This window comes from Entelurus aequoreus, linkage group LG04 (assembly GCF_033978785.1).
Source record: "Entelurus aequoreus isolate RoL-2023_Sb linkage group LG04, RoL_Eaeq_v1.1, whole genome shotgun sequence".
NCBI lineage: Eukaryota > Metazoa > Chordata > Actinopteri > Syngnathiformes > Syngnathidae > Entelurus > Entelurus aequoreus.
This window is the reverse complement of record NC_084734.1, coordinates 52,412,850-52,424,996: the sequence shown is the minus strand read 5'-3', so window position 1 is coordinate 52,424,996 and position 12,147 is coordinate 52,412,850. Positions and strand designations below refer to the sequence as shown.

General features: G+C 41.9%; 2 protein-coding genes across 2 annotated transcripts in view; one reads left to right on the top strand and one right to left on the bottom strand.

Annotated features, from left to right (window-relative positions):
• Positions 1-6,476: 6,476 nt before the first annotated feature.
• Positions 6,477-11,869, bottom strand: fam199x (family with sequence similarity 199, X-linked). Its single transcript, XM_062045271.1, has 8 exons — positions 11,723-11,869; positions 10,889-11,067; positions 8,362-8,581; positions 8,123-8,281; positions 7,892-8,053; positions 7,639-7,822; positions 7,097-7,200; positions 6,477-7,014 (listed from the first exon to the last, which is right to left on the bottom strand). The coding sequence occupies exons 2-8, from the start codon at positions 11,053-11,055 to the stop codon at positions 6,841-6,843; spliced, it is 1,170 nt and encodes a 389-aa protein (XP_061901255.1). The 5' UTR covers positions 11,056-11,067; positions 11,723-11,869; the 3' UTR covers positions 6,477-6,840.
• Positions 11,784-12,147, top strand: part of commd5 (COMM domain containing 5) — a 12,287-nt gene continuing 11,923 nt past the window's right edge. The window contains exon 1 of the mRNA XM_062045272.1: positions 11,784-12,080. Within this exon, the coding sequence (XP_061901256.1) occupies positions 11,960-12,080 (121 nt within the window). The 5' untranslated portion in view covers positions 11,784-11,959. The remainder of the gene's footprint in view (positions 12,081-12,147) is intronic.

The following is a 12,147-nucleotide window of genomic DNA, read 5'->3' as shown; positions in this document are numbered from 1 at the left end:
GATCATAATTAAAGATAAAAATAATTTTTAATTTACTTTCCCTAAATATCTAAAAATATTCATATTCTCTTCATGTCATATTATGCTCGTTCCAGCTCTGTTGTTTTTAGTTTAGAGTTTTTATCCAATCAGAATTCAGCTCGCTTATGTTGCCATGCTGTACCAAATCTGCCAGAAGCCTTCAGAATCAATAATGCAGGCGTCTGTGCACTGTAAGGGACGGCGTGGCGAAGTTGGTAGAGTGGCTGTGCCAGCAATCGGAGTGTTGCAGGTTACTGGGGTTCAATTCCCACCTTCTACCTTCCTAGTCACGTCCGTTGTGTCCTTGGGCAAGACACTTCACCCTTTGCCTCTGATGGCTGCTGGTTAGCGCCTTGCATGGCAGCTCCTGCCATCAGTGTGTGAATGTGTGTGTGAATGGGTGAATGTGGAAATACTGTCAAAGCGCTTTGAGTACCTTGAAGGTAGAAAAGTGCTATACAAGTATAACCCATTTATCATTTATCATTTAAGTGATTCGACACAAACATTTGACAGACAGTTGCGATAGCCAATCAGATCACGAGTTGTTGTCAGTCAGGCCTTCTAGATGGCCTAAGGCAGATATATAGTGATGTTATGAGCCAGGTAACATAAGAACTCCATTACCCAGCATGCCACTCAGTAGTGACGAGCATGCGCAGTAGCCCCGTTTAGGTTGTTGAATGGAGACATGCCGGCAGCTGGATGTTTTTGATGAGCACGCTGTGGAGTAAACTTTCAGAACTCAGCCAACATGCCTCGTCTGCATCTTTTATGATTACAAAAGACAACACATATATTTGCAAGGCCATTTTCAAGAAGAATATTTAAAGAGAAACTACATCTTGTGAGACGATGTCGGCCAACACCGGAAGCTCGCTCAGCTATCTCGGCGATGAAATGTGAGTTCAGATATTTTATTTCTTTATTTTTTTCACGTTTAATATGTTTTTTACAATTTTAATTTTGACAGTACCACATAAGACATGTTTTAATTGCTGATGCAGGTTTATTGATTTTTAAATGCGCCAGAAAATAACCCGTTTTGTACAAACCCTGTTTCCATTTGAGTTGGGAAATTGTGTTAGATGTAAATACAAACGGAATACAATGATTTGCAAATCATTTTCAACCCATATTCAGTTGAATATGCTACAAAGACAACATATTTGATTTTCAAACTGGTAAAAAAAATTTTTTGCAAATAATCATTAACTTTAGAATTTGATGCCAGTGACAAAGAAGTTGGGAAAGGTGTCAATAAATACTGATAAAGTTGAGGAATACTCATCAAACACTTATTTGGAACATCCCACAGGTGAACAGGCAAATTGGGAACAGGTGGGTGCCATGATTGGGTATAAAAGTAGAGTCCATGAAATGCTCAGTCATTCACAAACAAGGATGGGGCGAGGGTCACCCCTTTGTCAACAAATGCGTGAGCAAATTGTTGAACAGTTTAAGAAAAACCTTTCTCAACCAGCTATTGCAAGGAATTTAGAGATTTCACCATCTACGGTCCGTAATATCATCAAAGGGTTCAAAGAATATGGAGAAATCAATGCACATAAGCAGCTAAGCCCGTGACCTTCGATCCCTCGGGCTGTACTGCCTCAGCAAGCGACATCAGTGTGTAAAGGATATCACCACATGGGCTCAGGAATATTTCAGAAACCCACTGTCAGTAACTTGTGACAATCATTGGTACTTTATATTATATACAGTTGGTCACTACATCTGTAAGTGCAAGTTAAAACTCTCCTATGCAAGGCGAAAACCGTTTATCAACAACACCCAGAAACGCCGTCGGCTTCGCTGGGCCTGAGCTCATCTAGGATGGACTTAAACAAAGTGGAAAAGTGTTCTGTGGTCTGACAAGTCCACATTTCAAATTGTTTTTGGAAACTGGACGTCGTGTCTTCCGGACCAAAGAGGAAAAGAACCATCCAGATTGTTATAGGCGCAAAGTTGAAAAGCCAGCATCTGTGATGGTATGGGGGTGTATTAGTGCCCAAGGCATGGGTAACTTACACATCTGTGAAGGCGCCATTAATGCTGAAAGGTACATACAGGTTTTGGAGCAACATATGTTGCCATCAAAGCAACGTTACCATGGACGCCCCTACTTATTTCAGCAAGACAATGCCAAGCCACGTGTTACATCAACGTGGCTCCATAGTAAAAGAGTGCGGGTACTAGACTGGCCTGCCTGTAGTCCAGACCTGTCTCCCATTGAAAATGTGTGGCGCATTATGAAGCCTAAAATACCACAACGGAGACCCCCGGACTGTTGAACAACTTAAGCAGTACATCAAGCAAGAATGGGAAATAATTCCACCTGAGAAGCTTAAAAAATGTGTCTCCTCAGTTCCCAAACGTTTACTGAGTGTTGTTAAAAGGAAAGGCCATGTAACACAGTGGTGAACATGTCCTTTCCCAACTACTTTGGCACGTGTTGCAGCCATGAAATTCTTAAGTTAATTATTATTTGCAAAAAAAAAATTAAGTTTGAGTTTGAACATCAAATATCTTGTCTTTGTAGTGCATTCAATTGAATATGGGTTGAAAAGGATTTGCAAATCATTGTATTCCGTTTATATTTACATTCAACACAATTTCCCAACTCAAATGGAAACAGGGTTTGTACAATGCCCAGTAGTGCGTACATGTGTTTCTGTATAGTATTTCTCCAGCAATGGTCATGTGGTGACATCAATGATGGTATTTTGAAAGGTAATCTTTGGACACAGCCTGTGTCCAAAGATTACCTCTCAAAATACCTAGGCCATCAGTGATGTCCTGTGTCACACAGGACATCACTGAAGGCCTAGGTGGGAAACGCACGGCCCGCTGCTGATTTCACACGACTCTTCAGTTGAAGTTGCGTTGCTGTAAAAAAACAATGTGCAGCAGTGAGTAGTTACAAAAACAACAAAATAAATCTGACATTATAATCGCTGGGTCCGACTCCTGTTAGCCTCAGGCATAACCCCAAGTTTCCAAATCAATAATATCCGTTATCACCATTTATTAATCTTCTTTCTCTCTGACTCCCCCTTCCCTCTCCCTCATTGCCCCTGCTTTTGCTTCCTTTGTCTTGTCTTAACTTTCATGGAGCCTATTTTTGTACTGACAAGATCTTCTAGACCAGGGGTAGGGAACCTATGGCTCGGGAGCCAGATGTGGCTCTTTTGATGACTGCCTCTGGCTCTCAGATAAATCTTAACTGACATTGCTTAACACGATACGTAATGAATAATTCTGCTGGAAATCACAGTGTTAAAAATAACGTTAAAAATATAAAACATTCTCATGCATTTTAATCAATCCATCCGTTTACTACAGCACCTGTTCAAGGTTGTGGGGGGCTCAACCAATCCCCACTGTCCTTCGGGGTACAGGAGGGTCGCATTAATGGTAAGATGTATTTTATTTACTATTGGTTAGCTTCAGAATAACAATGTTATTAAAAAGAAAAAGAGACTTATTATACTCTAAAAATGTTGGTCTTCCATAAAAATGCACGCATTTAGTTGTATTCAGTGTTAAAAAATATTATATGGCTCTCACGGAAATACATTTTAAAATATTTGGCTTTCATGGCTCTCTCAGCCAAAAAGGGTCCAGACCCTTGTTCTAGATGATAAGCTTGGGTTCTGGGGAACCTGCCTGTCTTGACGGGGCGGATGGACTTGATGGACTCCTGGGAGTGCCGTGCGCTTTGTGCTTCTTTAAGTGGAGGATGTTACTACCTACTACCTATTCAGAGTCATGATAACAGCAGGACATCTTCTGATTGGAGTAAGCTTTCTCCGCGTGTATTGACAAATTGGAAGATGCTGCCAATCGTTCAAAGTACCCCAAAGCTGCCACACATGACTGAAGAGCTGCGGGCATTCCGACGTTTGTGATTGTGGACAACATCTCGGAGACCTTATCTGCTCTACATGGTGAAGTACATTGAAAATGTATTTTAGCACAACTTAAAAAATTAACGACACAAATACATTTTCTTAAGCACAAACATGGCCATGTTATTCTGTTATTTGCAATAATAAGAGGGGCCAACGTACGTCACACAGGTGTCGAGTGTGTGAAGATGTTAATTTATTGATATCTTTTAGGACTTTAATAGCAATGAACCAGTGGCGTGCGGTGAGGTTGATGTCAGGTGAGGCACTGACTTCATCACAGTCAGATTTACAAACATATGAACCCTAAAGAGTATCTTATTCACCATTTGATTGGCAACAGTTAACGGGTTATGTTTAAAAGCTCATACCAGCATTCTTCCCTGCTTGGCACTCAGCATCAAGGGTTGGAATTGGGGGTTAAATCACCAAAAATTATTCTCAGGCACGGCGCTGCTGCTGCCCACTGCTCCCCTCACCTCCCAGGGGGTGAACAAGGGGATGGGTCAAATGCAGAGGACAAATTTCACCACACCTAGTGTGTGTGTGACAATCATGTGGTTGGGGCGGGGGGGCGTGGTTGGGGCGGGGGGCGTGGTTAGCGGCGTGGTTAAGAGGAAAGTATATTTACAGCTAGAATTCACCAACTCAAGTATTTCATATACTGTATATATAAAAATACTTGACTTTCAGTGAATTCTAGCTATATATATATATATATATATATATATATATATATATATATATATATATATATATATATATATATATATATATATATATATATATATATGTGTATATATATATATATATATATATATGTGACGGTCCACAACTGTATGTGGCAAAATGCAGCTCCACACTGCTGTCGCTTCAACATATCACTGGCACCAGGTGGATTATGAATTTCTTTTATTACAGTGTCCTGCAAAACAGTGCAAATTGTGAGACTGTGAGTCCACTTGGGTCACGGGATTATCAGTTGGAAGGCGTCACAGTTCTGAGCACTTCCCGCAGGTAAAGTACATACCACTTCTCGCCAGCAACAGGCGCTGTTGCAACACTTCATTCATAATTTAATCAAGCATAATGAACATCTGCGTGGCCTCCAGCTCCGGCTGAATACCGGGAGTTTGTCGGGAGAAAATCTCTGCCGGGAGGTTGTCGGGAGAGGCGCTGAATATCGGGATTCTCCCGCTAAAAACGGGAGGGTTGGCAAGTATGCAATACAGTCTCACTGCACAGCAGGCCAGCAGTGAGCCGAGTCATTGTGCACAATCCATGTTGAGGCACAAATCAGTGACGTGCCTCAACTGGCTGCTGATCACCGCACCCCCCCTCCCCCCACCGGTCCGTGGGACAAATTTTCAAACGTTGACCGGTCCGCAGCTACAAAAAGGTTGGGGACCACTGCATTAGTGTACACATAGTTCTGCTTTGAAATGTCATTTATATTTTAATTTAAGTCCTATATATAGAATAATTGAACGAATATGGAAATGTGTCAATTATATAAATCCCTCATTACCGCCCCAATACAATTTTTTTTACCCACAGATGTACGGTGGCCGACACACTAATCATCACACATTGTCTATTTCCAAATTGCGTGTAGGAATTATGAAAAAAAACAACCCATTAAATTATACATCCAATTAGTTTTTTTCTTGCTAATTGTGTAGGAAAAATCTAACTGTTCTACTCTTTCGATCGTTTGCATCTTTAAAGTTTCCTTCAGTTTCATCTTCAAATGCACACTATTTTTGACAAAGCTTAACACATGGACACTCCTGAACACAATCTTAGGACTGGGGTTGATTGTATGCACAGTACAAAAATGCATATACAGAAAGTGACAGACAATACAGTTGTAAATGTTTAGCAAACTGGCTGTTATAAAGATTTTTATATCTGCACTAAAAATGTGGGCACTATTTCTGGGCAGAATCATTTCCCATTAGACATTTGTTTTCCCAAATATCTTTAATGTCATAATCATCAAAACTTTATATACACATAATTTCAATGCATCATTGTCACTTTTTTGCTTTTCAAAATGATCTTTCTCTCTCTCCCCAAAATAGAGTTTGTGACTACTTCAAGACTACAGAATACATAGAAAGGCTTTGGAAAAGAACTGCAATTAAAAATGCATTTAGGAGAAATCAGAGTAAACAACAAAGTAGAGGCTGGTAATTGCGTGTGGTTCAACACGTCATAGCAGAGAGATGGAGAGAACAAACGTGTTGTTACTCTCATCTTAGGCGGCCGCCAAACACTGTTCTTTAGCAGCTGGATGTTAGAGCTCATCAGAAGCTGCCATGTACAGTACACGAACACATCTTCCAGTACGACGGTCTATTCATTCAGAGACTGCGTGGCAGAGTTACATTCGGAGTGCTATCAGGAAAAATCAAAGTTGAAACCAACGAAGCAAACACAAATGAGTCTAAACATGATTGTGCTAAGCGTGTGTGTGTGGTGCCACTCTACACACAGGAAAGAAGGGAGAAAACATTAAATTAAACTGTTAACCCTATAAGCTTAAATCAAGCAGTAAATATGCAGTTATTTATTTACAAGACATGGATAAGAGGTGGGTCCATAAAAGAATGATATAGTATAGAAGAGGTGTGGCTTTCAACATGCAGCGTTTCAGTGCTCCCTCAGAAGCCTCGACAAGATAGAAGGACAAAGCAGCTCTGCGGTGCAGTCCAGCATAGAACTTTGTGTCTTTCCTTCAACATGCGACGTCTCGGTTAGCTTCGCCCAGCTACATTGATGGTATTTAAACAGTGCAGGGTTAGGCAAAGAAGGAGAATGTTGGTGTGAGCCCGTGCTAAGCGTGCTAAGCTATCTGCGTGGTGAGATCAGGTGTTAAGAGGGAGCGCCGATGAGTTCACTGGTGTCACATCAGTATATCCAGGTCGTCTCCATGGCGGTCCTCCTCGGTCACTCGCAGCGACAGCACCTCCTCGTTCAGGAAGAGACCACTTAGACGTTCCTTGCGGGCCTGCCGCTGCTCCTTCAGCTGCCGCTTACGGAGGGCTTTCTGCTGGAGCTTACGCTGCTTGGATCGCTTCTGCCAAAAGAACAGAGTGTGAGGCCAACGGAACAAGTGAGAATTGACAAAGTCCAGCGGAGAAATGAAAGGCATTCCTTACTTTAGAATCTCTGATGCGTTCGGCAGCGTTGGAAAGGTTACCGTCGCTGTGTGCTCTGCTTATGTTAGCAACACTGCCTCCACTGCAGGCTGAGGCTGGACCACCTAAACAAACCAACATAGAAGACACTTCAATTCTACAGTAGGACAGACCAGAACTTGGTCCACATAGACAGGTGCTTGACTCCACTTAAACAGACTCCACTGTAGTTGGTATTTTGTTAGTTAGAAGGGGTGTGATAAGAAGACACACAAGCAGTGAGACTCCAAAAACTTTTGAAATGTGTGTCATTCATTAAGAATGACTATACATGACATGGTTTTGGACCCCGACTTAAACAAGTTGAAAAACTTATTCGGGTGTTACCATTTAGTGGTCAATTGCACGGAATATGTACTGTACTGTGCAACCTACTAATAAAGTTTCAATCAATCAATTTCAATCAGTCACAGTTCTAACATGGTGACAATATTCATTGCTATCATGAATCTAAACCAACAGGAAAAGCGACACTACAGTCAAACCTCCACCAGGTGGCGTACCTGCGACAGAGTTGGACGCAGTGGATCCTGTAGAGGAGCTGGCCGAGCTGACCATGCTGGCATTGCTGCTGCTGGCGCCGCTGACGCCGCCTGTGCTGGCGCTGCTGTGGCTGCTCCTCTTCCAGCCTTCCCGGATGCTGCTGGCCCGCTGCCTGGGGCCGTGCTCTCTGATGTAGTTACGTACCTGCGCATGTTACCCTGGCGTTAGGAGGCACGGATGCTGCGGCAAAGAGCCGTGTGTCACGTGACCCACCTGCTTCAGCTTCTCGTCCGTCAGACAGTTTAGCTCGATGATGAACTCGCTGTCCGTGGGAGAGATTTGAGCGCAGGGGTCGATGATCTTGATGATGTCCAGTTGCTCTCGCAGGCCCATCTCCGTGCTGACCTTACGACTCAGGTACTCGATGTACTCCACCTGAAAAGAGCGACACGGCTTTCACTTTGCTGCTCTTGCATGCGCAAACCCCGCCGGCGTTGGGATTACTTGTTCGTCATTGGTCATGGCGCTCCAAGGCAGCTCATCCAGGTTGCGGTGAGGATGAGGTTTGGGCTTCCTTTTGGGAACCAGGCAAGGGGAACTTGGAACACTCGGAATGATGTCGGACAGGACATCGCTGCCGCTGGTGATGTCGCTTCCTGGCAACTGGAAGGTAAGTGTGGCGCCTTAGTTGAACACCTTAGTACGACGGCACATTAAAATAGTTTTTGCACCGCCCGCCCCACCTGCCACTCAAACTCGCTGTCGGACCAGTCCCAGTATGTGCTGATGGAGGAGGAGACGTCGCTGCACACGCTGCCCTCTGGAAACAGGTCCAGGGAGGTCAGATCTTGGTCGTCCAGCAGGGAGTAGCAGTCGTCCTGGTCGCCCACGGACACCGAGGAGAAGAGCTCCTCGCTGCACTCGGAGCTCGCCACACTCGTCCCACAGGACGTCAGGTTCCATCTGGAGGGCAACAAGTTAGGACACATTTGTTTACAATTGTGCAACAGCTCATACATGTGGCAAAACATAAAAGGTATTTATGTAAACATTTGTGGGAATAAGCCCGGCGCAAAATTGCAATGAAGTCAATAACTTTGATCTTTTAGCATCCATCTAAAAGGTTCTCAAACTTTTTTCACCCAGTACACCCTCAGAAAGCATTTGGCTCTCCAAGTACCACTGTAATGACCAACATTACAATACAGTAGCATAGTAGGCTTAATTGTTCTTTAAAAACAAGGCAGAGGTTTTATTTCAAGGGAAACTGCACTTTTTGGGAATTTTGCCTATGGTTCACAATCATTATGAGAGGATGGATTTTAAAGATGATATAAAACGCTTGAAACATGTGGCTAATGGGAGTCACCGTTGTAGCCCTGAAAGCCCTCTAACAACTTCAAAACAGTCCATCAACTATTTATATACAGACTGCAAGTCTATATATAATGTAGCGAGTGTCTTTTAATCATGGCAGATTCGGTAACAAACAACAAAGATGACTATTTTTGGACAAATGAGGATTTACAACCTTATCTTTTGGAAGCTGAATATACAAAGGATGAACTGCTGCTTATAGAAGCGAGCACGAAGTAAGAGTGAGACGTTGGAGCAGACGGAAGCCGGGAGAGTGAGGTGAAAGTGACTCCAAGCTGCAAAATGTGGAATTTGAAGATTAAGATTAAAGTACCAATGATTGTCACACACACACTAGATGTGGTGAAATTTGTCCTCTGCATTTGACCCATCCCCTTGGGGAGCAAGCCAAGCTATTTCAACATAAATGGGGTGCTTACCCAAATAAACAGGAAAAAACGTCCCTGGCTGGCTGGACCAGACAGACAACTGTCCATCGTGTGAGTCACACGCAGCATGTCATGCGTGTTAGTACAACTCGAGTACATACGCTGTCTGGCTAGCTGTGTACAAACAAAACATAAAATGTGGGCTAATACTTCACAGATACTGTAATATGATTGTTCATGTTTTTCAGTCAGCACAGATTGGTGTCTTATCACATTGTTGTGCATTAAAAACTTAAACGTGTTTCATGTTGTTGTAGAAGCCGTAGTTAGCTTTTACGGCTAATACCGTAGCACGCCGATGTGTTACTACGCTATAAATAGTTTCTCTGTGTTTGCTCTTACAATAACAATGTCGCCACAGCTTGGTTATTATACAGGTTACGAACGTAAATTAAGTATTGTTGACAGTTTCTGAATGCATTTTGAAAGTGATTTAGAAGTAGAACTGATTTCTCCCATTAGCTGCATTGCTAGCCACCTAGAATGAGCTGATTTTTACATGTTAGAAAGCAAAAAAATAATGACTGTAAACAATAGGCAACATTTGATAGGCAATATTCCCAAAAAAGTGCAGTTCCCCAACAAGTATTAGCCTAGTAGGGGTAAGTATTCATTAAAAACAAGGCAGAGGTTTTATCTAAAAAGTATATTTAAATATTTTTGGCCAATGTAACATTATGCACAGTTTGAACAGTAACACTATGTTTGAATAGAGGAAATTAAAACACTGTACTTTAATGAGGTGATTATTTGGCATACCACTAGATGGAGCCTGCGTACCACTAGTAGTACACGTACCAATTTGAGAATCACTGATCTATCTAGTTTAAAACGATGACGTTATCGTGTAATTTGCATTATTGGCCAGGACTTGTGCGTCATATTTTTATGCATGTTGTGGTAGAAACAAACAAGAAAAGAAAACTACATATGTTGACAAAGAAATAATACGGTCAGCTCTTGTTTACCGTGTCCAGTTGGTTAGTAAACACGTTTTTGCAAAGTAGGTTTTATCATTATTAATGAATTGAGTATTTTCATGGATGGGGCATAAAAATATGTGTTTACAACTTTGTAAATATGTTTTCTTAAACATAATTTCAGCCCTTGAAATCTGAACAGCCATATACAGTCAAAGTTCGATATGATGCAGTTCGATATAACATGACGTTCTATATAATTAATTTCCGCCCATTTTTTCCCACCAGAGTAAATCGGGTTGTTTTTTACTAAATTATCGCCTATTAACAAACTTACTGTCATGATCAGCCCCCCCTGGTCATGTCCTGTGTAGGTTTACTCTACACGACAGTTACGCGTCTCCATTGCTACACTTAAATATCGTCATTTGGAAATTAGACTGCGTGTTATTGTGACTCGAGATCCCATTTGTTTTAGCATTTCTCGTTAACTTTTTTTTGACCCATGGGTCCACCTCTTCTAAAAGAGACAATGTGCTACTTGCCTGTTGCTGTGGAAACGGCGTAGGGGGTCCGTCCTGTGACAGGATGAGAGTTGGCAGCCAAAATCACTGACGTCAAGGGTTCCAACATCACTGAGGCTTGCTCTCTGAGAGAGGAGAGGGAAAGGCTCCTCTGGGGCCAAAAACTTCTCATACAGAGAATCGGACATGGTTGCATGTACCTGAGACAAAACAACAGACGTGATGCAGAAAAACTCCTAACATTCCAAATCACATTGTAAATGTACATGTACACAAACTAGACTAACTACATGATACAACATGTGAGTAGCATTACTATGAATGTTTGATTAAGTCAGTCTTACCATTATGACAATAGACGTAAAATAACAATTTACAACCAAACTAATTCAGCCAAATTTGAACGACTAGAGTGAAGCAAATCTTCATTGTATTGCTTGGTAGCCAAAAAAAGCCAACCAAAGTTTCATAAAATAGTTTGCAGCCATAAATGTTTTGTTGGCACTTTGACGTCACGCACTCCTCAGAATATACCCCTTGTTATTTTCTTATCGTCACCTGCAAACTTGCTGTCACACAGAACATGTAAAAGAGAGATTAACTGTATTTTTACAGTATTGGTTTAGGTAAATTCTTGTTTTATACGTGTTGTGTTTTCATTAGGGGCTCATAGCGTGCTGTAAGAACGAAGAGCTAGCTAATATTGTTAGCTTCCGGCTAATGCTAAATGCCAACGGGGCGGCGACAAAAGCCATCAAATGACACCGAAGTAATTTGGCTAACACGCGAGTCACTCTGAAGTCATTAAATACAACTTGGAACGATTTGAAGGACACAATGACGGAAAATACCAACCTATTGTCGTTCAAAGTCCGAGGTTTTGCGCAACCTTCATTTGCAAATCCTCGCCACCGACAAGTTGCGTTGCTATCGCGAGAAGGGACTCATCGCGAGAATTTCAAAAGCGAGAAGAACGTCATGTGACACAACACGGAAGTTATCACATACGGAGGAAAAACAAACACCTATCTGTTATTTCAAGACTTATATTCCATTCTTGTTACTATTTTTTATGGAATCGAATGTTTAGCGATGTCATCAACCCAAGAAAAGGACAGCAGCTTTTTGGGTGGTAGAATACCGCCTGAGATCGAGTTTGTGGCAAAGAACCTCAAGGATGTGGAGCAAGAGATGTTCAGAAAATTACTGAAAGGTACTTATTAGTAATATATAAGATTGGATAAAACGCTGTCAAACATTTTTTCCTATTTCAATTGTGT